Raw genomic sequence first — 27,682 nt, forward strand, 5'->3', positions numbered from 1 at the left:
GCATGTATGAGTCACCAGGAGGGAGCCCAGGTGCCCCCGCTGCCCCCACCGCCCGCCGGCCATCAGAGGACACCAGAGCGAGGACATGTGGGAGGTGGCCCTGCGGGGAGCAGTGGGCAGGGCCCCAGGGAGTCGGGGCGGCCAGCCTGCCGGGGGCTGGGAGGAGGGGTCCCGGCAGTGGGGTGAATGTGGCTTGGGGTGTCCTCGAGTTGTCCCGAGGTCGGCGGCAGCTCAGACGGGGACCATGGAACAGGGGAGAGAGGCTCCGGGCGGGGTGATGGCTGGGCTGGCTTGATCCTGCAGCAGGGGCGGTGGGGGGCAGAGCGCGAGGGTCCTGCCTGGCAGAAGTTTCAAGAGGATCACTCTGTAGACTCGAGGGGCTGGTCTGCCTCAGGACCCCTTCACCGTGCCCGTCCTGCAGAGAAGAGCCCTGCCGGGGGAGGGAGAGCTCTGGGGGCACCAGGCCCTCCTCATTCCCAAATCCCTGCCCCCCTGCAGCGTGGACGGCGTGGTGAGGGTGGGGGCCGTGTGGCCAGCCATGGGGGGTGTGCACCGGGTTCTTGTTTTGGTTTTTTTTTTAAAGATTTATTTATTTATGCAAGAGCTGGGGTGCAGGCCAGAGGGGCAGGGGTGGGGGTGAGAGGACTCCCCAGAGACAGAGTGGGGAGCAGGACAGGTGGATCCACTGAAACTCACTGCTGAGGGGAGCAGCGGGGAGACAGGAGAGGTCTGCTGTGCCCTGGGGGTGGCTCCCTGGCCGGGGATGGAACTCTTGCTGCAGAGGCTGCGGACAGCGTCATAAGTCATGACTCAACCCCTTGCGCCCCCAGGGGGTCCCTCTTGTTTTGTTTCTATAATGAGGATGTTTGTTACCAAGGGCTTCATCTACACTCAGCGCTGAGGCGAGGAATCAGTCAGCGTGTTTCTAGGCATCACACTACTCAGCAGAGCCCCACCACTGCGGTTTGTGACTGTGACTAACTCCTGAGGCAGACGTTCCTGCTCCAGGGACTGGAGCGCTGGGGGCGCCTGGGCGAGACGGCCCCTCGAAGGGCCGGTACCCTGAGCACGCGGTCGGGGTGGCCGCAGGTGTGTCCACACTGTCACGCCCCCACCGCTCCCCACGCCGCAGGTGTGTCCACGCTGCCCCCTGCATGCGCTGCGGGCATGTCCGCGCCGCGCACCCCTGTGCCTGGCCCCGCGTGGTCACCAGGCGGCTGTGAATCGGGGCAGAGAGCTGGCCTCGGCCTGGCCCGGTCACCTTGCGGGAGCCAGTGGGGGGGCCGGCAGCAGTTGTGTCCCTGCGAGAGGCGAAGGGCAGAAGAGGCCCAGGGAGGCTTGTGCTCAAGACGGACCCTCTCAGTCACGGTTCCCCCCGCCTGGCCGGCGAGCTCGGGCCTGCAGCCCGGAGAGTCTCAGTGACCCGGAGCCCCGCCCGCCTCCGCCGTTTCCGGGCGCTTCCATCGGGATGTGGCAGTGACGCCGTCAGCCCCTGTTCGGGTGAGGCTTGGCGCCCCTCAGGCTCGTGTGGGAGCGGGCGAGGGGGGTCCCTGCTGGCCCCCAGGAGCTAGCCCGGTGGGCATCCCTTTGGGGGTGGCACGAGAGGCAGTTTTGCTGCAAGTCTGCCCAGCCGCCCCCCCTTCGGGGCGCAGGGATTGAGAGCTGCGTAAACACCCAAACCTACTCAGAATAAATGAAAGGAAAACACACTGAAGGAGGCGGTCACGCAGCGATCACGTTCACTCACAGGTAATAAAACCCGTGCCGCAAACAGCAGCCCGGAGCTGCGGGCCGCGCCGGCCCCAGGGAGCCGCGGCTTCCGGAGAACCGAGGCGGGCTGGCAGACAGCCCTCTGATTAAAGCCCGACGTGGGAATTACGGCGGAAGATGGAGTCGTGCGGGAGAGTAACGACCGGAACATGACGAGGATGGAGGAAACAAATCACAGTCACGGATTCCTCCCTGGCCACGCTCGGGGGAGGGAGCCACAGGCGGGCGCGGGCGCGCTGGACCGGGCGCCTTCTGGCCGCGCTGCCCCCTCGCTACCGGGGCCGCTGGCCTGTCGGCCGCGCCCTTCACCCGAAACCATCAGCCCGTCCTGGTGGCGACGGACCAGCCAGGCCCCTCCCGGCCACATGCCGTCATGGCTCGGCAGCTGCTTCTGATATTTACCGTCTGCAAAGAGAGCGCTGTGGTCTGGGCCTGACCCGCCGCTGGTGGCCTGCTCCTGACCCACAGCCGGGCTCCACGCCCCAGGCCCAGCCCACCCGTCCCGGCCAGTGACGCTGGGGCCACACGCGCGCGAGGCCCTTCCCCGGATGCCTCCGGAGGGAGTCTGGCAGCACGCAGACAGGTGCTCTGTTCCCGGATGACGTTGGCCAAATCAGAGACGAGGCTAAGGAAGGAAGCCAAATGGCGCTTCTTGGATTGGGGAAGGTGGGGCGAGGCCTACGCCTGGCGCCGTGCAGGTGTGGTCTGGGGACAGCGGCCGGGGCCACCACTGCCGCCCGCACCTCTGCGCCTCCCACGCCGGACACACCTGCCTTGGGCGCAGGCCGAGCCGCTCCGGAGCCTGCGCGGGTCCCACCTAGCCATGACGGCCCCGCCGGAAGGCTCAGGCGAGTTTCCGGCCTTTCTTTCCTTCGCGGCCGCCCCTGGCCCTGACAGCCTGTTCCTGTTTTCTCCCTGCTGGGAGGCGCATGTGATACCGGACGCGACCTCAGTGCCGCCCGGCCAGTAAAAGGAAAGAGTTTGAGGAAAAGGAAAGTGGTTGACTCTGTGGGCAGACGAGGAGGGCAGCTGACCCGGCCTGCTCTAGGGCACAGGGCGGGTCTTTATGCGGAGGGAGAAGAGGGCGAGGGTCTGCAAAGGGGCGGCGCCGGATGGCGCGGGGCCCTGGGCGTCAGCTCGCCTTCTCAGCCGCGGCCGCTCACAGGCCTTCGTCTTGGAACGCGAGGGGCAAACCTGTCAGACAAGGGGGACATTGCAAGAAATACGGGAAAGACAAACTTGTTCGTTCTTCTGCGAGAGACGGGTCCTTTGTAGCTGCATCTCTGGGGCTCCGGCCGGGCTGGGCACGCGGCCTCACTGCGGGCAGAAGGAAGGTGTGATGTGAGCGGGATGTTACTGACACGACTCTGAAACTGCCCATCCCTCGTGGGCAAATGCCCAGCCAGAAAGGCCTGGCCTTGGCTGGGGCTGCTGGGTTGCGGCTTTCGCGCGTCCAAGGGCCCTTCCTCAGCAGACCAGGAGGCGTCGGGCAGGCGCGGCGAGCCGGGAGGGGAAGGCGCAAAGCATGCGCTTCGGGATGCAGCTGCCTTGGTCCCCGTCGAGGCCAGGAGCTGCCCTCCACCTGCTTCTCACCCGCTGTCTCCCAAGTGTCCCTACACATCTCGCCCCACGTCACCGAGTGCGGGCTGAGCCTCAGAGGTGAGAGCCATGGGCCCGCCCGCCTGCCAGTTACATGGGTTCAGCCCGGTGCCCAGTGCTACATGGTGAGTCCAGGGCGTGACACACCAGGACTTGTGCGCCAAGGAGGCTGCGTGTGGGGGCAGGGAAGTGGCACCTTCCTCGTGGAGGAGAGACAGATGCACGGGAGACGAGGCCCACGCGGTGATGGAGACAGGGCTGGGGTGAGGTGCTCCCGGCTGGGAAGCTCCGAGGTCTGGGGTGACGCCTGCAGCTCATGGAAGCACCGACAGGTTCCTCGGGGGGGGGGGCTGCTTTGTTTCAGACATCCGGCCTCCAGAGCCGGGACATGACGTGTCTCCGTGCCCTCGGCCTCGCCTGCGCCTCTGGCTCAGGGAGCTGAACGGGCCGGCGCAGCCTTTGGCTCTCGCTCTCTCTCGCTCTCCTTCCGAGGAAGGACCTTGGTCTGCTAAAAATAAATTGAGACAAATGAATTAAATGAACTTATTAAAGCCTCGAGTGAGGACTCAGGACCGAGAACAGTCTCCAAATAGTTCCAGCTGCCCCAGTTCTCAGCACTCAGCGAGGCTGGTCTCTCATTCAAGGGTTTCTGCAGAGGCCAAGAGACTCGGGTAGGGGCTGGGCAGCCTCCGGATCTGACCTCACCTATGTGTCCAGGGAAACAAGGAGGGCTGTGAAAACCCCGGCAGCTTGGGGCCTTGTCTTCGGGCAGTTTTGATGGCTCATGACTATCTAGAAGTTACTGGTTTGCCTGGAGGCAGGTTTGGGGTGAGGGCGGGCAGGGGTGCCCTCTCGGCTGTTGATCGTAGCTGACTTCTCGTAGCCCCTTCTGTGTGGAGCGCGCTTCCCATGCCTCCTGGCGCACGCCGCGTTTCCCAGCCTCCCTTGCTGCCAGCGGCGGCCACATGGCCGAGCTCCGGCCAGTCGAACCTGGAAGGGATGTCAGGCCCTGGCCTGGCCAGCGGTGACGTCGGCTGCCCTCCCAGCCCCTTCCCCTGCTGGGTGTAGACCGGCAGAGGACGCTGGTGTTGCCAGACCAAAGGGTCTGTCCCTGAGGCCCGCCAGGCCTGCGTGGAGCTGCGGTGTGGGTGGCCAGCGGCCCTCTGACACAGGGCCAGACTGGGTTCATCTAGGGAAATGCTGGCAGACGGTTGGGGGTGGACAGTCCCTTGTCCCTTGTGCTTGCTTGGGTGTTCAAAGCAGCCACTCCTCTCCCGGCCTGGGTCGGTCCTGTAAGTCTGGCCCTCCCCCCGCCGTACCCCCACCCCCCGCAACTGTTTTCTCCCCTCAGGCTCAGTCCTCATGGCCCTGGCCCTAAAATGGGATGACTGTCCAGGTTGGTGCCGCCCCGGCTCTGTCCAGCCCCGGCACCCTGGGGCCCTGCCCAGGGGGGTCATTTAGCAAGGCCTGAGCATGGCCGCCAGTCCACCTGTCCTGAGCTGGCCGCCGGCGCCAAGCGGGCAGGGAGATGCCCCGGCCCTGCCTTCACAGCGCTGCTGTCTGGGCCCAGGGAGTTAAAACCAGCAAGGGTTCTGGTAGGGCAAAGGGGCAGCGTGGAGGAGACAGAGTGGGGCGCACAAGGCGGGGTGGTGGGGCCTGGCTGCACGTTGCGGCCGAACCAGAATGTTTTGAGAACGCAGGTGCCACGGCCATGGTGTGTCGGCGCCAAAGGGTAAGGCCTGGTCTGTCGGGGCAGAGACCCAGCCTCGCCCGCCATGAGCCCCTGCCAGCTCTCTGCCAGCCTTGGGGTCAGGCCCCCAGGTCAGCGGAGACTGCACTGCCCACGCCGGGCGCCAGCGAGGCACGTTTCCCCTAGCGTGACCAGGGCTGGCTTGCGGGCAGTGCTCTCATGCTCCCGTGTCTGCAGACAGCCCAGAACAGCGCTGCATCTGGGCCCACGCTCCCCAGGCCCGGAGCTCCTGGGGATGCAGGCTGCTGCCCGGCTACGGCCCCTCCACCTAGTGGGTGAGGGCAGCCCGGGCACGGGAGGGCAAGGCCAGGACGGAGCCCCTGGGCTCTGGAGCTGAGCTGCTGGCTGGGTCCTGGGGGCGCCTGGCAAGTTCCTCCACTGGGCGGCAGCCCCTGGTCTGCAGGGACAATGGGTGTATGTGGACACTGAGGACCACCAGGGTGGGCACGGGGCTGGGGCAATGTTGCTGCAGCTGTGATCTTAATCCCAGCTTCTGCAGGCGTGTTGAGGCACCCCTGGGCACCTTCCCAGCCATGCGTGGGCGGTGCTTACCTCTTTGTGACCTGACACTACACCTGACAGGGGCCTCGGGCAGCCGCAAGGGCTGCGCCCCAAGGAAAAGTCAAAATCCTTCATTAACAGCCCCTCGGTGTTTTCTAGCTGCCATCTGCACCAGGGGCACGGAAGCCCCTCAGGGCTGCTCGGGAGAGCGCCGGGGAGTGGGAGCTGGAAGATGCTGTAAGTGCAAAGGACGAGTCACCGGGACGAGTCCGTGGGGTCCCCTTGCTGATGTAAGAGGCGGGGGCTGCGTCTGTATCCACCGGTGACTCACCGAAACAGTGATAATGACGTCTGGGCAACAGTGAAAGTGTCTTTGTTCTTTGTCTTATTTTCAAAACAATGTTTCAGAATGTTATTTTTCAATGGACAGCAAGTAGAAATAAGTATCTAGCTGACCCGGCGCAGGCCAGAGGCAATAGGAGATGTCGCTGTGAAATGAAATGGATTGTCTAGAAAGCACGCGTGTCTCCAGGCCCCGGTGCAAGTCCACGCCCCGTGTTCATGGGGTTTTGATAGACGCGCTGGAATTTGGCTCTTGGCGCAGTTCCGTGGAAACTCGTCCGCCTTTTCGCACACCCACCACGTCCTGCACGCGCATTTCACACAGTGTCTCTGCGAAGAAGCGGCGTCGGTGCCCCTCTTTCGTGAAATCGAGGCTGAGTCCAGCTCGCCGTGCGAGTCCGGGTCTGAGCTGGGAGGTGCCAGAGTGGCTGTGAGCTTGGGCCGGCGACGCCAGGGGCACGGGGAGCCCCATCCTGGCGACAAGGGGGCCGCAGGGTCCCGTCCACTTGGCAGGTCCGGGTTGGCTCCTGTCGGCACCCCCAGGCCTGGGCAGCAGAGAGCTTGAGAAACTGCGTGGTCCCCTGTGTCTCGTTTCCTTTCTGCTGAGACGGATCTAGAACACGAGCTTGCAAATGAGGATATCAGGAGATTAAGCGAGTTAATGCCCATGAAAGGGCTTGGCTCGCCGTCAGAGCTCTCATGCTGTCCTGGAAGCCTCGCTCCCCTAAGCCCCTAATTCCAGCAGAGGCAACGACTGGCTGGCCTTGGCCCCCCAGGATCTGCTGTTCCCCGAGAACCTGCGCATCGTTGACGAGACGTGACTATTACATGAAACCTCGAGTGGGAGCTTAAGAAGAGGCAGCGCTTCTCTCACCGCATTTTCATAGAGGAAGGCGCGCTGCAGGCAATGCTGTCGAAGGAAAACTCCATAAATTCAGTTTGCATATTTTTTATTGGATAACGAATTTGCTCGATATAGCCCCTACCCTACAGCCTTTCCTTCCCCTTTTTGTTTCTCAACCCAGTCTTCAGGGGCCACGTCTTGGTGGTGGTGCCACCAGGACCCTGAGACTTGGGCCGACGTTGCCTTCACTCCACAGAGAGCTCCCCAGGGCCCTGGCGGCGGCGCCTGACTGGGAGCGCTCAGAGCTGGGGCGTTGGCCATGTAGGTGCACCTGTTGGGGGCCTGAGCCGGAAGCAAGGCCCATGGCCCTGTCTGGGCGGCTCCCTGGTGGCCTTGCCGCAGAGCCCGAGCTCCGGGCAGGCCGCGCACGGCCCTGACCAACAGCCCCTGGCATGGGCAGGAGTGCTGGGTGGGCTCCCGGGTCTGAGAAGTTTCCCTGCTGTCCCTTGGCTCTTCCTGGGGCTGCGCTGTAAACCTGGGGCGCATCAAACTTCTCTGCTGTGAAGGAAGGAATGTGGGTGACATTTCTTCATAGGCGGTGCTTTTCACCAGAGCCCTGAGAGCCTTAGGTCACCCCTTTATTCAAACGGAGAAACAGCATTTCAGTGTATCAAATCATGCCCCTCGGTGCAAAAGATGGTAAGCTGGAAAGGAGCTCGCAGGGCCGGGAGCCACGGAGCGAGCGGCCCTGTATTTCCAGGTGGCTGAGCCGGGAAGCAAGGGAGACGGCCTCGTGGCGGCGCGACCCCCAGGGGCTGCCCCGCCCGTTCCTTCTGTTCCGCGCTCTTCTCACTTCGCTCTCGACTGAACACCTGACCTGCGGGGGGCGGGGGGCGGCTTGGATCCTGCTAAAAACAGTAATGAAGCTCTGACAAAAGCAAAGCACTTCGTGTCTATTTTGGTTACCTTCAAGCTAAGCATGGGTTTTTCTGGAAAGAAGGGGCGCTGGCCCGTCTCTCTGCGTGGAAAACAAGAGCTCAGCACAGCCGTGGCTCTCCTGGCTGCCTGACCTCCAGCCCAGCTCCGGATTCTTGATGACAAAACACATTCAATGCCCTTGATTGACTGAGCGGAGAAACCGCAGTCCCGAGGGGGACTCAGCCAGCTGGGGCGTCGTGGTGGGCCGGCCGCTCGGCTCGGAGGCTGCGGGCATCGGCCTGCTCTGTGCTTTCTGGGAGACATGATACAGACCCCCGGCATTCGCTCAGACCCCTCCCTGCCCCCACCCTGGCTTCTGCTGCATCTGGCCGGCACCCCGGGGCTTCATGCCTGCTGGCGCCCACCGGGCTGTGTCTGTGGCTGCTGGTGGCCAGATGTCCACGCTTGAAGGCCGGACACAGGCATCTGCATATGCTCACTCTCTAGGGTGGGTCCCCCTCTGTCCAGGGCATCAAGGTGGTTCTGTTGTTTCAACCAGAGCTGGGCCAAGAGGCCCCCTCCGTAGCCCCCCAGGTTCACCCCACACGGTACCACCAGCACCCCACCCCCTTCCATAGCTTGCCTTACACAGTCTGGTGCGTTCTGAGATTTGTAGAACTTATTTTCAGATTAAAGCAGGGTGTCCTTGCTGGTGGGGACAGAGACGCCGACAGTTGGAAAGTGGCCGCTCGCCGGCGCGGGACCAAGATCAGCCAGGTGAGACTCGTGGCCCTGGAATTCCCAGACTGTCATCAGTCATGGGCGCGCTGCCTCCTGGAAGCCCGGAGCCGCTGTCCCAAGTGCATATCTGGGGCGTGAATAAGTTTCCTTTGAATATTGTGCTGTCGTGAAAGATTCCAGCCGTTCCAGAAACTTCAGGCTGGGGTGGGCGGCCCCTCCCCTGCTGGCTTTCTCTGCAGGATAGGCTTTTGACCTGAGTGTCCTTAGAAATTCACCTTTCCAGCTCCTCAAATCACGGACATGGCAGCCAAGGACGCAGGGCAAAGGCTGCACTCATGCGAAGATGGATGGGAACCCTGACATGTGACTCTGACCCTCATTCTGGGACAAGGACCATACAACCTCCTGGTTCCAGGTCACGTTTGTGAAGCAGTGCAGGCAGGTTCTGTCCTGCAGTTTGGGGGGCGCTGAGTCTCCTGCTGCTGCTGGAGGGTGGCTCTGTCCTCGGCAGAACGTCATCGAGGGCCTGTGTGTGCCCCAGACGTGATCGCCGGAGGAGACAGCAGCAACAGCTGTTGCCTGCTGGCCCTAAGCCCTCAGGGGTCACAGACTGGACAGAGTGGACCTGCCCACACCCTGTGGCTCAGTGGGTCTGGGGGCGACTGGCAACTTTGGCTGTGGTCTCCCTGGTTACTCTGACAACTTGCCCCAGGGGTGCGTAGGGCCCTTCTCCACCCGCCCTGAGAACACCCAGCCAGGAGGCTGAGGCTCTGCACCGGTGGGTTCAGCACTGTGGCGATGCAGCTGCCGTGGCCTCCGGGGAGCATGTAGGGGCAGAGCGCCTGCGGCCCAGGGTGCCTGGGCCTCACTGCCCTCCACAGGGTGACAAGGCCGCAGAGTCCCAAATCTCTGCAGGTGACTGTGAGGGCATTTTGCAGACAGAGAGCTGGAAAAGGATGGTTCTAGATGCCACGTGTGTTGGTGGATTTGCCTTCGGTTCTAGAATTGGGCTGGAGGGGGGTAGTGATGGAATGATGACGTTTAACCTAAGGACTCTTACTAAATGCTGTAGGTGCTGGGTGAGGGAGTCGGGTGGGGGGCAGCGTTCCCTGTGATGCTGGCGGGACACGCCTGCTGGGCACCCTGCGGAGCCCTGGATTCCTCTGGCCCCAGACCCAGGGTGGAAGGAGCGGGTCGTGGGCACACCCAGCCCCGTGCAGGCCATGCCCGCTGCCCCCCTCCCCCCCCCCCCCCCCCGCACATGCTCCCCGCCTGAACCCCAGCAGGAAATGGAGAAATCAGAAATCTGTCGGTCTGCGCGCGGCTCCATCAAAATTCAAATGAACTGCTCTGAAAACAAGGCGGCTGGAAGCAAGATTGGAATCGAGCGACGCATTTTTTTCATTTGCTGTCCCCTAAAGAAGATAGAAAAGAAAATCCGATTGATAAGGTGGAGACACGATGTGCACCAAAAAAAAAAAAAAAAAAAAACCCAACAAAGTCGACTAAGGGCCGCATCCGCCCGTGGCGGCCGGCGGCCTCCGGGCCCCGCGGCCTCAGCGCCGGCAGGACACGCGCTGCGCCCTCCCAGAGGCCGCGGGGCCGAGGCAGGGACGGCGCCTCCCCCGAATCAATCAGTTCACGTGGTCGCGCTGGCGGGATCGGCCTGGAGCGCGAGCTGGTCTGAGCCCGGGACTCGGGGGGCGGGGGGGGTCCCCCCGGGTGGTAACCGTGGCAACGGGGGCGGGGACTGGCTCCGCCGCCGCGCGGGCCGCGCGGCCGGAGCGCGCCGGGGAAGTTTGGCCCGTCCGCCGCGCCGTAGGCCGCGGTGCATGCTGGGTCCCTGCAATATGGCGTCCTCCTTGATGTGCTGATGAGAGGAGTTTCACTGTAGCCCCAAACCAGAGGGCAAACTCCCCTCGCCCCGCCAGCCTGCGCGACTCGTCCCCTCCGCGGCTCCGCGTCGCCCGCTTCTCAGGACTCGCTCCCGGGCAGGGGAGAGCCACGGGATCGGAGGCCGGGCCCGGCTAGGCCGCGCGGATCCGGGGCGGAGAGCCGGCTGCGGCGAGCACGATGGGCCGGTCCTGGCTCTGGGCGCAGCAGCCCCGGCGAGTGCGGGACCCCCAGGGCTGAGAGTGGCCGCAGGAGATCCGCGGCGCGCTGGGCCTCTCCCCGCGGCCGAGACTCAGTCCCGCCGGCGCACCGGCGCCGAGAGCGGGCGGCCTGCCCGTCCTCCGCTCGGCCGAGGCGTTGGAGGCCGGGAGCCGGGTCACCGCGACGCCCGGAGCCGCGCGCGCCTCTGACAGCTGCGATCGCAGCCCCACCGGGTCGCGCAGCCGCGGCGGCCGCCAGGGACTTGGGGCCCGGGGGCGTGAGTGTCCGTGCGGAGCTCCTTGGGCTGCCCTTTACTCCACGTCTCCCCGCCCCCCACCCCGACTTCCCGCGCAGAGCTGGAGATAAGGATCTCAGACTTTTGCCCGAGTAAGGGTCTCCGCGCACTCCCCGTCCGTTTCTTTTCCTGCTCTCCCATTTCTGGTTCTTATTTCACCGGCACTGGTACACACTAGTTTTTAAGGCTGGAGGTTCTCGAGCGCTTGCTGCCCAGGACTCCCCCACCCCCTCCCCCCCTGATGGAGTCCGAAATGCTGCAATCGCCTCTTCTGGGACTCGGGGAGGAAGATGAGGCCGACCTTACCGACTGGAACCTGCCTTTGGCTTTTATGAAAAAGAGGCACTGTGAAAAAATCGAAGGCTCCAAATCCTTAGCTCAGAGCTGGAGAATGAAGGATCGGGTAAGTGGATTCCGATCGCGCCCCTTGGATCGTCGTAGTTTTTTCAGTGAAGAAAGTTCAGAGCCGGGTAATTGTTCTTGGGAAAGCCACGATCTTTTTTCCCCAGCCACAAGTTGCAAATTAACTAAGAAACAGTAGCCATTTCAGACTCCATTTAGGGGGTTAAAAATGGAAAAGACTCTTTTGGTTAGTAGTTATCCACTGGAGTAGTTTTAATTCAATTCAAACTTAGTTCTAATTCAGACAAGGTTAAGTGAGTTAGAAAATACAGCCTTGAAAGTATTTACAGACTCTTTGATATATTATACTAAGTACTGTCAACACATAGGGGAACTTGGGATACAGCACTTGTACCCACCCCAATAGTCTGCTTTTTATTGTCCGAGCCAGGTGAAGTGCAGAAGTCTAATAAAGTATGCTAGGAAACAGGCTTACTTACAAATGTTCAGCTAGTAACAAATTAATGAAAAGTTATTTTAAAGTTACAATGAACTCCTCACAGCAGTCTGAGCATTTATCTTCTATCCAAACTTTCCTCCCCTTATGTGTTGTCTTGTCACTGTCACTTGCAGACAGCATTTCTCCTGTGGGAGTTAAGAGTACGAGGGGTTCATGGTTTAAGGGTTCCCTGTGGCTTTGCAGTGTAGACAGAGATTCGCAAGCAGCTGAGCCTGTTTTGCTGAGTCTGTCCTTAACCAACCACCATCAATTTCCTCCTTAGCAAAAGTGGGACTGTCTCAGCTATGCACAAAAAAAGTAAATGTCTTTTTGTGATTTATCTTCTCCTTTAAGACTGCCTTTATTTACTTGAACATGTCAGTGGTGGCAAAAGGGGAGTGGCTGTTACAACTCTGGGCTTCTGAATGTATTTATAGCAGGTTATTATTTTTAAGTATATCGTGTCAAACAGATGCAAGATTAACTCAAGGCAATTCTAGTTAGTCACTAGTAAGCAGTATTTCAGTTATTGATCTGGTCTACTTTGAAAAGGGTTAAGAAAATTTGTTTAATCCAAAAGTAGTTTAAGGAGTAAAAGAGATGATCATCTTAAGTATTAGTTTTGGAGTTCAAAACTGTGGTAGTTGCTATGGGCAGATAAAAAAATATTTTAAAAAGTCACTGTCTAACTTTTTAAAGTTCTATCTGAAGGGTTTTTTTTTTCCTTTTGAAATGTGGATCTTTCTGCTATCCTAAACCTGTGCTCAAACTGGTCAAAAGTAACTAACGGCTGTATTTTTGACCTTTTCATTAAAATATTAACGTGCGAATGATCAGTGTTCCCTGATAAGCCCCTAGTAGGTTGTTTAGAGAGGGAAAGTCCTGTGAGTCCAGGCACCTACTGAGAAGGCGCCTTGGAAAATGCTGGGGCGAGGCCTGCTGGGTCTGACTGGGCAAGACCGCGCGGGCTCCGTGGAGAGAACTGGCAGCCAGGATCCCCAGTAGCTTGCAAGAGTTTGGCATTTTAATGGCCCCTGTGGTCCCTCTCCTCTAGTTAGACTTGAGGGATCTTTTTGGCACATCCTTCTAGGCCGGAGGTTGCGATTCAAGTGATGCTCAGGCAGGCGGCATATCTCAGTGGAACAGCCCAGACGTGAAAATGGCGTCCGGCCGCAGGGAGCTGGCAGCTCACACTCAGCTCTGGGCGCTCTTCAGGAGGGAGGACATGGACTGCAGGCCGCTGCTAAAGAGCAGCTGGGCCTCGGGCACGTCCTGCTCGCTGTCCTTCCTTTTTTCTTTGAGAAGTCAGAAGTAAAAAAAAAAAAAAAAACAACAAACCAATGAAGACTTCCAATTTGAAAGTACTGGCTCTAATTCAGATATTGCAAAACATGAAGCAGCCCAACACCGCAGGCCAAACACACCCGTTGGTGGGGCTGGTTCTGGCAGGTGGCAACGTGCGTGGCTCCGGCCGGGTGATGGCTCCTCCAGGCAGCCGCTCTGGCTCCAGGCAGCTGGGGCCAGAGGTGGCGACCGCACTACTGTGTGGACCTGGTTGTCCTGCCCTGGGACCGCCGCCCACACGTCTCCTGGTGGCCCACAAGCTTCATCCTGGACCCGCGAGCGGCCCCAGGTGCTTCCCTGTTCTGTCTGCTTGTGGCGCTGGGCCTGCTGAGTCAAGTTGGGGGTGCCTGGAGCTCACGGCTTTCCTGAAGTGGACAGCGCGCCAGAGTTTCTGCCTCTTGGTTTTCGGCTCCTGGTGGAGCCACAGAACTTGCCTCTCGGCTGGGATGCCCGCGGTCTTGGTTGTGAACCAACCCTGGTTTTCACATGCCAGTGCAATTGTGGTTTCATTACTAAGTCACAGTTACTATCAAGTCTGCATGGCGTTGGGCCGATTGTCTGTGTGGTGAATGACAGGCCCGGCCTCGGGACACTTTGGCTTGTCATTTTCAAATGACTAGACTTAGAGGAACAACAGCTGAAACGAAGCTGTCGTCGGCCTCTGGCTGGGACAGATGTGTGTTCATTGCCCCGTTTGCTCTTGCTCGTCATGCTTCAACATCAGCGCAGCGCCTGATGTAGGGTTAGTGGCCTTGGTGCCCTCTGGCCTGTGTCCGTGGTGGGCTTGGGTGGGAGAGCTGCTGCCCTGGGAGCCCGCGGTCAGTGCCCGCTGGTCTCTGAGCCCGGTCAGCCTGCTTTGAGGCCACATGTGAGTTGCAGGAGCAAGCGGGACGGCCCATTAGCCATGGACAGAGTGAAGCTCGCCGCCCCTCATGCCCCCATGTCCTCCGGCCAGGACTCCAGGCCACTCGGAGGCCTCCCACCACCGTCACCGGACCCAAGGGGCACACCCCTGCCCTTGCTGGATATCAGCAGCGTGCGGCAGTGGGCCATCCCCTCCCCAGCTCGCCTGCCTCCAGGGCTCCCGGCCACCCCGGCTGGTGCATCTTCCTCTCTTTGTGACCCCAGACTCTGCTTCGAGGCCCAGATCCCCTCAGCCCCGACTTCCTTCTGTGCCTTTGCTCTCTCCTCAACGTGCCGCCCTCGGCATAGAGGCTAAGGTATAGATGGTGGCCCGGCCTCAGCCCCTCCCACGCTCTGCTCGTGGCCCGCCGCAGCCCTGCTGCCAGGCCTGTCACCTGCCATCCTCGCCTTGTCCCTAGCCAGGCCGGTAGCCGCCACCTGTGGCCAGACCCCTGCGGTCCCATGCTGACCGGTCCCCCTCCGCCCCTCGCGCCTCCCTGACATCACACGGCGGTCACAGGGGTCTGTTCCAAGTCCCTCCCTCCAGCTGGCCCCACCTGCTCTCTCAGCTTCACCCTCTGGTCCCGCGGCCTTTTCTGCTCTGTGGCTGGGGAGGCCCGGGACGCGTGTCCCTCCTGCATGTGCTTCCTCCGGTCGCCTTCGCTCTCAGCCCGTCCACCTTGTCCCCAGAGAGCCACCCCTCAAGCCCAAGCAGCTCCCCAACGGCTCCCAGGCCTCTTCCTCTGGTGGTGCTCTGCTGCCCGCCCCCCCCCCCGCCCCGAGAGTGCTCTTGCCTTAGAGTGAGGCCGAGTCCGCGGGTACGAGGCCCACAGAAGGGGCGCAGTGAAACGGACTGGCAGCCGGGGTGCCTGCCGGGGTGGTCCCTTGGTGCTGAGCAGCCCCGTCATCCTGTGCCTGATGGGGAGACTGAGACGTCAGGGGGACCATGCGACTCACAGCCCTCCCTGCCCTGGAGCCGTCCTGCCCTCGGCATTTGTCACCGAGTCTCAGCAGCCACAAAGCAGCATCTGTGGACTTTTCCAACCTGCTTTATTTATTTATTTATTTATTTTTAAAGATTGATTTATTTATGCATACAAGAGCTGGGGTACAGGCCAGAGGTGTAGGGGGTGGTGAGAGGACAGAGACAGAGACAGAGTGGGGAGCAGAATGGGTGGATGTACTGAAATCCACTGCTGAGGGGAGCGGCGGGCGAGGCAAGAGAGGTCTGCGCCATGTGGGTGGCTCCCTGGCCAGGGATCGAACCCACGCTACAGTGGCGGCGAACAGCCTCACAGGTTGCGTCTTAACCCCTTGCATCACCAGGGAGGCCCTCAACCTGCTTTAAAAAAACGCGCTGCGCTCCATTTTGGAGGCTGCGGGCTGCGGGCGCGTCCAGGAGTGCTGGGAGCGCCTCCTCCTCGTGTCGCCTCGCAGAACGCTGGAGGCGCTGCCGCTGCTGGACGTCGTGGCTGCATGTTGGGGGCGTCCTCGGGCCCCAATATCCATCTAGGCTCGGGCGGTGCCAGCACCTGGCCGCTCGCCCCGGCAGAGCCTGCCCCTCCCTTCTTTACAGCCTCCTTAGAGAGGCGCACGTTAAGGAGTTGGACGGCCGCTAAAGAGCCAGCGGTGTCCCCAGTGCCTAGCCGACCTCGCCGCACGGTGACCCGCAGCACGCCGAGGTCAGCAGATGGCAGCGGCGGAAGCCACGTCTCCCACTCCTGCTGAGACCGCGCAGGGCACACCCGCTGTGGAGAGCATGCCCGGGCCCCGGCCTGGCCTGTCACCCCTCCCAAGGCCCGGGGTCCCCCGAAAAGGCGATTCCAGGCATGAGGCCGGCCTCACCGGGCGGCTCCTGCGCTGGAGGGGTCTCGGCTCGGCCACCGCTTGCACGTCCTCCCGAGAGCTTCGGCTCTGGAAATGGAGCATCACACTGAAAATGGCCGTGGCGCTACAGAGAGGCCCGTTGTTTTCATGACTTCCCTGAAAACCTGATTCTCTTCGCTTATAAAAATAGCGCCTCATTGCAGACACGTGTCAGTAAGGGGTGGACATAGGAATGGCCGACCCCGCTGGGCTGTGGTTCGCTGGACGTGCCTGCGCCCCTTCCCCCGCCCTCCCCAACTGGACTTGCCCCGGGTGCTTCAAGGATTATGGGGTTGTCTGGTCTTGAAACGCTTGCCCTTGTGGGATCTGAGGCCCAGTGATGCCCCCCACCCTGCGCCCTCACAGGTACTGACCCGTCTTTCCTGCCGCCCGAGTGGTGGGGGGCGAGATTTCAGGGGAGCTCGGGCCCTCGACCCCCCGGGCAGCCCGGAGCGGGTTGGCCCCACCCTCTGCAGTGAGGAGTGGGGGCCAGAGCGTGCATGGTGGGACGCCTGGCTCCGGCCCTCCCCCCCGGTGCGGGCTTCTCAGGGAGGACGGGCCATAGGCGTCCATCCCGGCGCGCGGGGTCCTCAGCGTGGGCCGTTGACCTGCCTGCCACCGTCGGGGACCCGGGCAGCACCTCCGGGAATGACAGAGTCACCGTCGGCCACCGCAGGAAGAGGCATTCTGGGCCAGTGCTGAGACCCACTCACAGGAAGGGGGGTTCTACCGCGGGCGCTCGGGGAGGGGTCCGGGGAGAGGGGTCTGTGGGGGAGACTTGGAGGGGCGGGGTGCCCCAGGTGGGGTGGGGAGGCAGGGTGGTGCCGGGGGCAGCCCGAGGATGCTGGCCAGGCAGCGTTAGGCTGACACATGGCCTGGGCGGCTCAGGCCTTGCGGAGTGGGAGTGTGAGTTGGATCCAGTTAGAACTTTCTGCTGGGGGGGGCGGGGCAGAACCCCCCACACTGGGGGAATGAGCCAGCCTTGGGGGCTTCTCATGCTGCATTTAAGGCAGGCAGAGCCACGTGCCACCAGGGTCTGCCGGGAAGCGGATGTGAGCGGGAGGGGCCCTGGTGCCCGAGGTGCAACTGGGCAGGGCACAGGGACTCCCGGGGGCAGCCAGGCCGGGGGAGCACGCCTGGGGTCCTCCCAGAGAGGCGGAGATCCCTGGCTCCACGATTCGTGGCCCCAAACCCGTAAGGCCGCCGCCTCTCTCTGGAGCCTCAGCTGACTCAGCTGTAACCGTGGACGGCGGCCAGGGTGCTGTCAGGCCCCGCAGATTAATCCACGTGGAAAAATGCCCGCAGATCGTGAAGCAATAAAGTGGGACCGTGGACGCCCTGCCCGACTCCCCGCCCCGGCCCCTGCCTGCCTCCCCCAGCCCCTGCCCGCTATCCCCCCGCCCCCCTCCCCTGCCTTGGCGCCCGCGCTCCAAGGTGCCTTACCAAGCAAAAAGCAAAAACACCCCCCCATAAGACAACAGAGCAGACTATATGCGCAAAACCATAGCCCTATTTATGTTTTAAAAAAGCCACCTGTAAAGACGATGACAAGTGTTCAGTCTGCGTGACACTGTTCCAGCAAGTCACCCCGGGGCACGGGCGGGAGGTGCCGCGGTCAGGGCTGTGTTTGCAGAGGTTGAGGTAAACGCACCCAAGTTGTCCTGTCCTTAATTTAAAAACCACCTTCATGACTTTTAATATCAGTTCTTTTTTAAAAAGGGGACCTTGGGCCTCCCTGATGTAGTTGAGCGCAGCGCTGTGGAGCTGTGCGCAGCCTCTGCAGCACGGGTTTGATCCCGCCCTGCCGGGGAGCTACCCACAGGGCGCAGCAGACCTCTCCTGTCTCCCCGCGGCTCCCCTCAGCAGTGTAATTCGTCAGTCTGCCTGTCCTGCTCCCCACTCTGTCTCTGGTGAATCCTCTCACCCTCCCCGCCCACAAGAAATTTAAAGAAAAGCCTTTTTGAACCCACCCACCATTTCCCTATCCCCCCGCCCGGCCTGGAGCAGGGGCCACCGGGCCTCCGCATCCGCGGTTTGCATTCCCGCAGCATTGAGCTTTGCTCTCAGGGGCCACGCGCTCGCGCGCCAGCCTCCCCCGCCCAAGCCTGGCTCCTCGCGCTGTCAAAGCAAACTGCGCTGCTTGTTTTGGGAAAGTGAGTCTCTTGGAACTGAGCCCGTAGCTTCTCACCGTCCCCGTCGCTCCGGCTGTAACGGCAACGGGGAGCAGGACACGAGACTCTGTGACCCGCGGAGCCTAAAATATTGACTCTCTGGCCCTTCCCAGAAACAGGATTCGACAGGTCATGGAGAGAAGCCCGTGGCCTGGCCCCGGCCGTCGGGGGCCCTGCTGGCTGTTCGGGGTGCTCAGTGAGAGCCTCTGTTCTGGCCTGGAGCCCGGTGATTGTTCCCTGCCTGGCTTCCCGGAGGCTGCCCCACTGCATGCTCTGCCTGTGCTCGGCCCAGGTGGAGGTCCCCCCATCCCGGGCTCCGGGATCCCCCTCCCCAGCCCCCGTAGTCTCCTTTCTGCTGCCCCGGCCCCCAGGCCCAGCTGCCACAGCTTCCACAAACATGGTTTCTGCCTGAGCTCGCGACCCTGCATTGCTCACTGCAGCTGCGCCTCTGGGTGCAGAGCTGGGGCGCACCCATATGCCTTCCTGTGGGGACCCCACTCCCGTGTGCGTCCTGATTCCCGTCTGACAGCGTGTGATGTAGTGTGGGGGGCGAGGCTGGCACAGTGACTGCGTCTTTCCGAGGTGTGGAGGTCCCTGTGAGTGAGGCGGGCCAGTCCGAGCCGGACTTGGTCGACCCGGCAGCTTGGGAGTCCCCAGTGCGGAGCGGCCCTTCCACTGGACATTGTTCTGCAGAGGGTCCCTTCTGGTTTAAGCGTGACCCGGAGGTCTCGGGGTGTATCCATGTCTCAGCCTCACAGTGGAGACTGAAGTCGGAGGTGTCAGCCCGCACGACCCCGGACAAGGACCCCACGGGCCTGGAGCAGGGCCCGACCGCTCGGCCGGAGCCCCTCTGTTCCAGCTTCAGGGGGCCGGCGGCTCGGAGCTGGGGACGGGGGTGCTGTCGAACGTGTGAGGGAGTCAGGAATAAAACCCGCCTGTTTGGGCTGCGGATCCAAATCGGGCACCTTGTCACGCTGCCACCCGCCCAGATCCGACTCGCCTGCCTTGCGGGCTTGGCTAATTATACAGAAGCCTCTTCCGGCGTTGATGTTCATTAGCGCCCCAGAGGGTTGTCTGATGACTCCTTCTGGTAGCCGAGTTGTTTAGGAAGGTTCTTCCTGGTCTTGTGTGATTTGCTGTTTTTTCTTTTTAAAAAATGATGAGGTAAAAATGCCTGAGCCATCCCTCCCTGGTGGCGCAGCGGTTGAGCGCTGGGTTGCGAAGCTGCCTGAGGCCTCTGCGGCGCCGGTTCGATCCCCGGCTGCTCCCCGGCCACCAGAGGAGGGTCCCACATGGCGCGCAGACCTCTCCTGCCGCCCGCTGCTCCCCTCAGCAGTGGACTTCGGTCCTTCTGCCTGCTCTGCTCCCCGCTCTGGCTCTGGTGAATTCTCTCACCCTCCCGCGCTTCTGACTGTACCCAGTGCTTGTATAAACAAAAACAAACAAGCAAATAAATAAATAAATAAAACATGCCTCTATAGAAAAAAAAAAATGCCTGAGCCATCCGTGTACAGTTTAATCAATATTTATAAAAAGGCCACCGTCGTGCCCCCGCCCAGGCCTAGAGCAGACTCTGTCAACCCCGCTCTCCCATGCTGACGGGTGCACTCACCCCTGCACTCCTGCACTGTCTCCGTCTAGGCCTGGCCTCTGCAGAGGAGTGGGCTTTGTGGGGTCCTGCCCACAGGCTGGGGGCCCAGACGAGGCCCGCCTGTCTCCCGCAGAGCAAGGGTCGGCGAGGGCAGGGCCTTGTGCCACGGGTACCCCGCGTACGCGCAGCTGCCTCCACTGTGGGTGGACATGCCCCGCAGTGCCTGCCTCTGTGGGGCCCAGACCCCGCGCCGCCTGCTGAGTGGGAGTGCCCCACGCGCTCCTCGGGCCGCGCTTGTCCGGGGGACATTTTCGTCAGGAGAACATGGGAATGTGATGTTTCAGCTTTGAAATCAGTCAAATCTGTGGTGGTTGGTGAGTCATGAAATTTTATAAAAACAAAGGGTCTCTCGGGTGTTTGCAGACCAGATGCCACCAGCGCCCAGACATGTAAAACGAGCTGTATCACTCTGGTCGGCTGGTGCAGCGGGGCTGGGCGCTGTCCTTCCCCGACTTCTCGATGCTTCTGCGCGAGCGAGCGGAGGTGTGCGCCTCTGAGCCCGCGGGGGCCAGGCATTCGGCTGCGGGCGAGTCCAGCCAGTCGCGTGGCTGTTCCGGTCTGGGCCACCTGCGGCGCGGGCCTCCGGCCTTCCCCAGCGTGGCGGAGCCCTGGCCCCGCCGGCCCCACGTCGCCCATCCAGCGCCGCTGACCCAGTGGGTGCCTTGGGACCACGTGGCTTAATGGGTGTCCTCAAAGTGAACGTTACTTCGGGGCTCGCGGGTGGTCTAGGAATAGGATGCTTCACGAGGTGTGTTTGTGAAGAGGAACAGAGTCTGGCTTGACGCGGAGGCTGTTATATTTGATTAGGGACTTAGAATGTCTGCGCACCTCTGAGATTCCACAGCGACTCGAGGCCCAGCTATTGCAGTGTCTGGGCATAAACACGCCCCACACACGGCCCTCAGTGTGGCCCACGCCTGCCTTGTGCCCTCAGGCCCCCACGCCCCCCAGGCTCCCGTGCCCGCTGCATGCAGTGTGTGGTGCTGGCGGCCGGTGGAGGGGCAGAGGCAGCTGCCGAGAGCCTGTGGGCCTCGTCTCCCTCTCGGCGGCGCAGACCTGATTGTTTGGCTCGGCGGGAGCCATCCGTTACCTCCCCCCGCAGCCCCTCCCACCGCCGCCGAAGCCAGCTTTATATGGGCCTATTTGTCACTGAAATGGAGCCCGAGAGACCAAATCCACACTTGGCTTGTCACAGGCCTTGCTAAATTGCGCTCGTGGACGGGCCGGGCGCTTCCGCCTGCCCTGGCGCCTGTGCGGGAGCCGCGTCTCACCTCGCGGGGGTAGGGGGGCTACGCTGGGGCGCGGGCGTCTGTCTTTTACTCCACTGTCTGCACAGCCACACGTCTGCGCTGAGGTTTCTTCTGAAGAACGTGGAATTAGAAGATTGTGCAGAGAAAGATGTGGGGGAGGCCTGGCCCTCCCATGCCCTGGGCCCTGCCCCCCACACCTGCTCCCCTGGGCCCGGCTCCAGTCCCGGACAGATGCAGCGCCGCCCATGGGGCCGCACCGGGTCGCGCCCAGGCTGGTGTCCACCGCGCCAGCTCCTGGCGGTCCGGTCACATGCCCATCCCACATGTGCCGCCTTGGCCAAGGGCGCCCGACGGGTGTGCACGTTCCCGATGGCGAGAAAGCCCTGCGCCCCGTTGGTGAGCAGAGCGCTGGTGACTGGTCTTCAGAAAGTTGTTTTTTGAGCAAAAACATGGACAGTCCTGTGCTGCTTCATCTGTTTCTGTGACCTTTATACATTTTTAAATGCGCGCTATGTGCAGAAAGACATAAAACAAACATACAGAGAAAGGGCCCCCGACAGCAGCGCCGGGTCGGGTGGGCCTTGAGGTAAATCCACGCTGCTCAGTGCGGCCATCGGCCTCGGCACCCCAGGCAGACACTGTCCTCTGGTCGGGAGCAGCCCGCTGCACATGCTCCTGCACATGGAGTCCACGTTGCATTCCTACGTCACGCTTGTGGGGTCCCGCCCGCGGCTGGTTCCTGCACACAGCTTCCTTTCCGGCGTCGTTGTCTATGCGGACTCAGGAAACGATCGCAGTAGTCTTGGCTTGTGACAGACCGGCCCAGATGTGAGACCCGAGCCAGCGGCTGCGCGAGAGCCCACCCCGCACCCCACGGTGAGCCCTCCCCTGGGTCCCGGCCCCTTCGCGGCCGTGCTGCGCCGAGTGGGCGCTCGGGCCTGCGCGGGCTCTGCGAGGGCGCCCGGCCTGCCACTCACAGCTTCCGGGTTCTTGAACCGTGTGACCTGTCACATAGCCACACAGAATAGAAGTAGAAGGTAAACAAAATAGCCTATCACTCTCAAAAACCCAAGGAGTTAAGTGACACTAAGTTAAAAGGTCTTAAAATACCCGTAAGTTCTTCTAACCGTTAACTACCGCGCTAGCAATTTACCATCAGCAAAACCACAATTTGTCACGTTAAATTTATAGTGTTCATTTGGATTTTACTGGCTCTGTGGCTGGATTTATATTTAATTTGTTGTTTGTTTTGCATTTATAGCTGCATAAAATTCTTACAACCATAAAGAATTTACACCTAGCTTTGCCCTTACATACTTGAGTAGCGCTGTGATGACGCTCGCATCTCCTCCGGTGAACAAGGGCTTAATCAGTCCATGAAAAGGAACACGGGGCCCCCGGGCAGGACGGGTCCTGGCCTCTAAGCGAGCCGGGCCCAGGCTCTGGGGCGCTGGCACACGTGGGGTGCGAAGCCGAATCCAACTACGAGCTGGTGAGGGCGGCCGCCGCCCCCTGGAGTCGGGCTTGCTGCCGTTGGTGGGGTTTTGTGTGTTGTTTTTTTTTTAACTTTCCTGTGTTGTTGCTCATTTTTGTACAGTATTTGATTTCTCCCCTCAGGCGTAGTCCCTATAAACTCCCACCACCACCTCGCCAGGGCCCCGTCTCTGCTCCCCACTTGCCCCCCGCTGCCCCTCCCCACGGAGGTCCGTAGCTGCCTGCCTGCTTTGTGCTTTGTCCCCTTTCCCTCGGGGCTGTTGTTGGGCCCCTCCCCCCCACCGTTCAGGCGCCCCAGGCACCAACCGCTGGGACCCTGCTCCGCTGCTGCCGCCCCTGGGGCCCAGCCCACAGTCTGCGGACGTGGGGCCCCTGCACTCAGCGACGCCCGCTGCTGCCAGGCGGGGTCAGGGCCGACCTGCCCCTTGGCGCGCCTGGACGGAAGTCTCCCTGCAAGGGACACTTGTCTGCAGCGGCGTCCAGGGCCTGTGTCGACACCACAGCCATTTGAGGGAGACACAGATAGGAATGCTCGGGTCTCCCCCCCCCCCCCCCCCCCGCGCCTTCTCTTTTCTGCTCATATTTAATTCATAACAACGTTTATATGTGGACATGTCCGAGGCCTGAAGTGCTGCCGGGGGGCCTCTGGTTTCACAGTGGGAGGCGTTTCTTGGAAGGGCCCTGAGACTCGGCTGGGCCTGTGCTGACCACGGGGTAGTCACCTCAGCCCTCTGTGCTGGGCAGCTGGTCAGGTGGGTTTACTTGGAAGAGCGATGTCCTTCTGCTGTTTGTCCCCTGAGGCACGGCTGGGCCGTGGGGTGTGCCTGGCTGGCTTCTGGCTTCTGGAAAAGCCCAGCCCCCCTTCGTTCCGAGCCCCCGCCCCACCTCCAAGGGGACGGGTGTGGCCGGCGCAGCCTGGTGGCCTGGAGGTGCCCCAACAGCGGTGGCACTGCCCTGGAGGCGGCTGCCGGGTGTCAGAGGCCTGACCCCGTCGGCACTTTCCTGAAGGGGGCATTTGTGACATTGGTTTGTTTTCTGTTTGGGGTTTTTTTTTTTTTTTTTTTTTTTAGAGAAAAAATAATCTAGATGCTGTGTTTTTGAGGTTCTGCTTGGATTTGTCTTCAGAATTACTCTGTGCGAAGCGCTGTTTCTGCATCAGCATTAACTCTAGTTCTCCTTCTTCCCTTTTAAATGATGTTTTGCTGCAGATATTAATGATTTTGTGGCTCCTTCAGGAACGCTTGTGCGGAGCCTGGCTGCGGGGGCAGGGAGGCCGGCCCTTCCACAGACCCCACCTGGGGAGCTCTGCTCGCTCAGATGGGCCCCGCTCAGATGGGCCCCGGGTGTGCTGAGAGGCGGCTGTTGGCGGGCCCCACGCCTTCCCCTGTCAAAGACCAGGCGAGGGAGACGCAAGAGAAGCCTCTGGCTGTCGGGGCCTTGGAGAGGAGCTGCAGGGCGGGGGCTGCCGGTCCCTGGGCCCTGTCCCTGGGGAAGGTGGCTTTGAGGCCTGGTGGAACGTCTGCCAGGCTGCTCAGAGGGGGGCCTGACATACTATTTGTCATCATGTTTCCTACACTCCCGGCTCTCTGTGCGCAGGACAGGGGGAGGGGGCGCTGTCTCACGGTGGCGTTGGGCCTTGGCCACGGCCTCCTGTCTCATCCGTGCTGAGAGCCCTGGCTGGAGGCTCTCCCTCCTCCGGAGAGCCTCAGGATGGTGCTCTTTTCAAGTTCAAAACTAGCCTCCGGGGGTGTCGCTGCTGCATCCTTAATTGCACTGCGTTGGGGAGAAAGTTTTGAGGCGGAGGCGGCCTTTTGAGCTGCCCGGTCTGTCGCGGAGCTGGCCGGCCCTCGCGCTCTCTGTGCTGTGCTGTGTTATTAAAAAACATTCATCTGGAATTTGGGAATGAACTTATCACAGAAATGAAAATGAAATACCAGAAAGAAGCTTTTGGGTACAGCTCAAATTTAAAGGCGCCGCGTCTGAAGTCAGCGGCGCCCCGAGGGCCAGGACTCGCCTTGTGGCCGGCTCGGGCCCTCCTCGAGTGACTTCTGCCTCCCGCAGGCAGCGAGGTGCGGGTGGGCTCGCGTGCCGATGTGTTCTGGAGGCTTTTCCCTCCACACGGCTTTTCCCTCCCACGGGCAGGCGGCTGTGTGAGAGGGGGTGCTGCGGGTTCCACTCTCCCTCGCCCTGGCGTGTGGAGGGGCCCCGGTTTCACCCTTCCTCTCCGAGGGCCTGGGGCTCACCCCCAGAGCGTGTCGCTCAGCGGGACTGCAGGGGTGATGGCTGGGGGGCGGCGGGACTGTGGGGGTGACGGCTGGGCGTGGCATGGAGGCAGGCGCTCTGGCTCCCCGAGGGCCCACTGCAAGTGCCCGTGAGTGTGGTCTGAGGGGCTTGGAGGGTTCTGGAGCTGGTGCTTTTGTAAATCAGAACTTATGTATTTTGCCTAGGGTTGTTTAAGCTCATTGATTGCCACCGAGGTAGAGGGAATGTCATTTGGCTCGAGGGTCAGCCGAGGAAGAAGAAATAGGCTGATGACCGGGATGCTGGGCACGCTGTGTGGACGCCCTGTGCCCAGAGGAGGGCCGGGAGGATCCACCAGCAACAGCTTTGCAAGGCCAGGGCTCGGCTTAGGCCAGTGGCCCCAGGCCGGCCCCGGGACACCTGGGAATCCTTGCTTCCCCCACATCCCTGGGTCACGGCCCTGCAAAGTGCTTAGTGATTTTAAATAATCAGAATGGCGGCTCTTGCAGGGGAATGTGGCGGCATGGACCCGGTGCCTTAAGATGGCCGTATCTTTTGATCTTCAGTCTGTTTCTGGAAATCACAAGGAAACCTGAGACTAGCCCCTCCTGCCACGGTGCACACGGACCCCTGCATCTGCTCCCCCTCGTGAGAGGAAAGTTTTTGCTGAAATCACCTGGGGGTGGGGGCGGAGGCTGGAGCTGTGCCGGGAACAGCTTTTAAAAAACCTGGAAAAATATATCAGGGAGTTTCATAGTGATGTACTTAATTTTTTCTGTGTTTTTCCAGATGAAGACGGTCAGTGTTGCGTTAGTTCTGTGTTTGAATGTTGGCGTGGACCCCCCAGACGTGGTGAAGACCACCCCCTGTGCACGTTTGGAATGCTGGATCGGTAAGCAGGGCCCTCCTGGCCGGTCGCAGAAGTCCCTGTGGAGGGCTCCGGGTGTGGGGGTCCAGAGTGCAGGGCCTGGCCCTGCTGTCCCCATCCAGTGCGGCCTGGCACTGGTTTGTGTAAGCCTGGGAGTTTTATTTCCTCACAGGGTGATACAGCCTTTTAGTTATTTTAGGTGCATTCACTTGTGATTAGTAGTAGAAAAAGTACTTCAAGGAAAATGAATGGGGTAATGATTATTGAATTCCGTTATTCCTTAAATTTGCCCTGTATCTGGCACACAACAGTAGCTATATTCACTTAACAAAGAGCGGAAGGACCAACACTGCAAACACCCACATCCACAGCAGGAGCCTTGGGTCTGAGGAGGAGCCGGCCCTGCTGCCCTCCCCGTGGGTCTCCAGGACATGCTTAGGGGGGTGGGGAGACGTTCAGAACCTGCACTTGTATCTGATCGCGGGAGAAAGCACTGTGCTCCACCATCAAGGTGATACCAGCCAAAGGCTTTTTTTAGACGTCTTTTTATAAGATAAGTTTACATCTATTCTTAGTTTGCTGAGAGTTTTTGTCAAGAATCAATGTTGAATCTTATAGAAACACTTTCTCAATGTCTATTGGCACAAGCACCTGGCTTTTCTTTTAGTCTCTTGATGTGACTTATATTGATTGAATTTAGGCTGTTGAGCCAACCTTGAATTCTTGGAATCAGCCTCATCTGAATGATCATTTTTATGTATTTCTGAATTTGATGGCTAATAATTTGCTAAAGAAATTTGCATCTTTGCTTATGAGGGATAGTGGTTACAGTCTTCTCACAATTTGTTTGGTTTTGGCGCCAAGATAACGCTGACTTCATTCAATGAATTGAGAGACAGCCACATTTCTTGAGTCTTGGAGGATGAGGTAAATGGTATGTGGGCATAGAGATGGGCATGGACGCAAGGCCACTTGGGGGTTGGGCAGTGGTCAGCTGGCAGCCGGGATGGGTGGTGGTGTGGGTCAGCCTGTCACCGCAGCAGCTGAAGGTCTCAGCGGATCGTGGCTTCTCGTGTCAGCCAGGGCTCTGCAGAGTGGGAACTGACAGCGCATGGCCTGCGTGTGGCCCAGCTCCTATGTGCGCCTCCTGCAGCAGCGGGGGACCGGCCCACCTTGGCACCCAGCAGCGACAAAATGTAGGCTGAACCCGAGAAGCCTGCTGTCCACAGGCAATAGGGAGAAGTTCCTTGTTTGTGGGTGCTGCTGCCATATCGCTGGTGAGATGCCACCAGTACCCCCAAGATGGTCACCCTCCAATGATCTGGGAGCCAGAAAAATGCTGCAGGATTGGGGAGGGAGGGCAGCAAGGAGACTGGAAAGGATTTGTAGGAACTATGTCCTTTTGGCCCACTAAATGGGTCAGTGCTGAATAGTGTTTACACTGGTATTAATTTAATTCAGATGTCAGGTGGCTGTGCTGGAAGAATGGGGGAGGGGAGAGAGGCCGGCCCTTCTCCCCCGACAGGGGTGTGGGACATAGCTGCAATGAGAATAAGGAGGGGGGTGGACAGGAGATGGGCCCTGGAGGGGCATGCCGGTCCTCCTCTGCCCTGACATGGACTTGAGGGGGTAAGGGAGCCTGCCAGAAGACATGGTGAAAAGGAGGGAAGACCAGGTGAAGAGGCCAGGCTGAGAGCTCAGGAGCCTTGGCAGATAGGGTGGTTCCCAGGAAGTGAGACATTTGGTGTCCGGCCCCAAGGGGAAGAAGCCGTCTCCCCCAGAGGACTTGATGAGGGACAGCCCCAGCTTGCACAGCCAATCTGGGGGTCTGGCCTGGGAGGCGTCCGGAGGCCTTCAGGGCCCAGAGGGAGGAGCTAATTGATGACTTTATGAAACTGATCCTGACCCCGGCCTTTGCTGCCCGGGCCCCGCAGGAACAGAGAGAGGGTCCCACCGCCAGCTGCTGGCCGCCCCTGCTGTACAACAGCCCCAGCTCCCACAGAAAGCCCTTGACAGAGCAATAAAGCCAATGAGTCTGCTCAGCTCCCCCACAGGCTGCATTCCCCGAGAGTGCCTGCGAGAACCGGGGAGCGGGCTGTGGCGCAAGGCTGTGAGTGGGCGGTGCCTCCTGCTCACCTGTTCTACCGGGAGGAGACACAGACTGGCACTTGCAGATGCTTTCTGGAAAGTGAGTGAAGT

The 27,682-nt window shown here is 60.8% G+C and overlaps 1 protein-coding gene across 2 annotated transcripts in view; it reads left to right on the forward strand.

Annotated features, from left to right (window-relative positions):
• Positions 1-11,095: 11,095 nt before the first annotated feature.
• RPTOR (regulatory associated protein of MTOR complex 1) overlaps positions 11,096-27,682 on the forward strand; it is a gene marked incomplete at both ends in the record, with an annotated part of 116,435 nt that continues 99,848 nt past the window's right edge. For both annotated transcript variants that reach the window (XM_084238929.1, XM_084238930.1), the window contains 2 exons: positions 11,096-11,257; positions 25,405-25,507. In XM_084238929.1, coding sequence (XP_084095055.1) covers positions 11,096-11,257; positions 25,405-25,507 — 265 coding nt within the window. The remainder of the gene's footprint in view (positions 11,258-25,404; positions 25,508-27,682) is intronic.

Source organism: Talpa europaea (assembly GCF_964194135.1).
Source record: "Talpa europaea genome assembly, chromosome: 7".
Classification (NCBI taxonomy): Eukaryota; Metazoa; Chordata; class Mammalia; order Eulipotyphla; family Talpidae; genus Talpa; species Talpa europaea.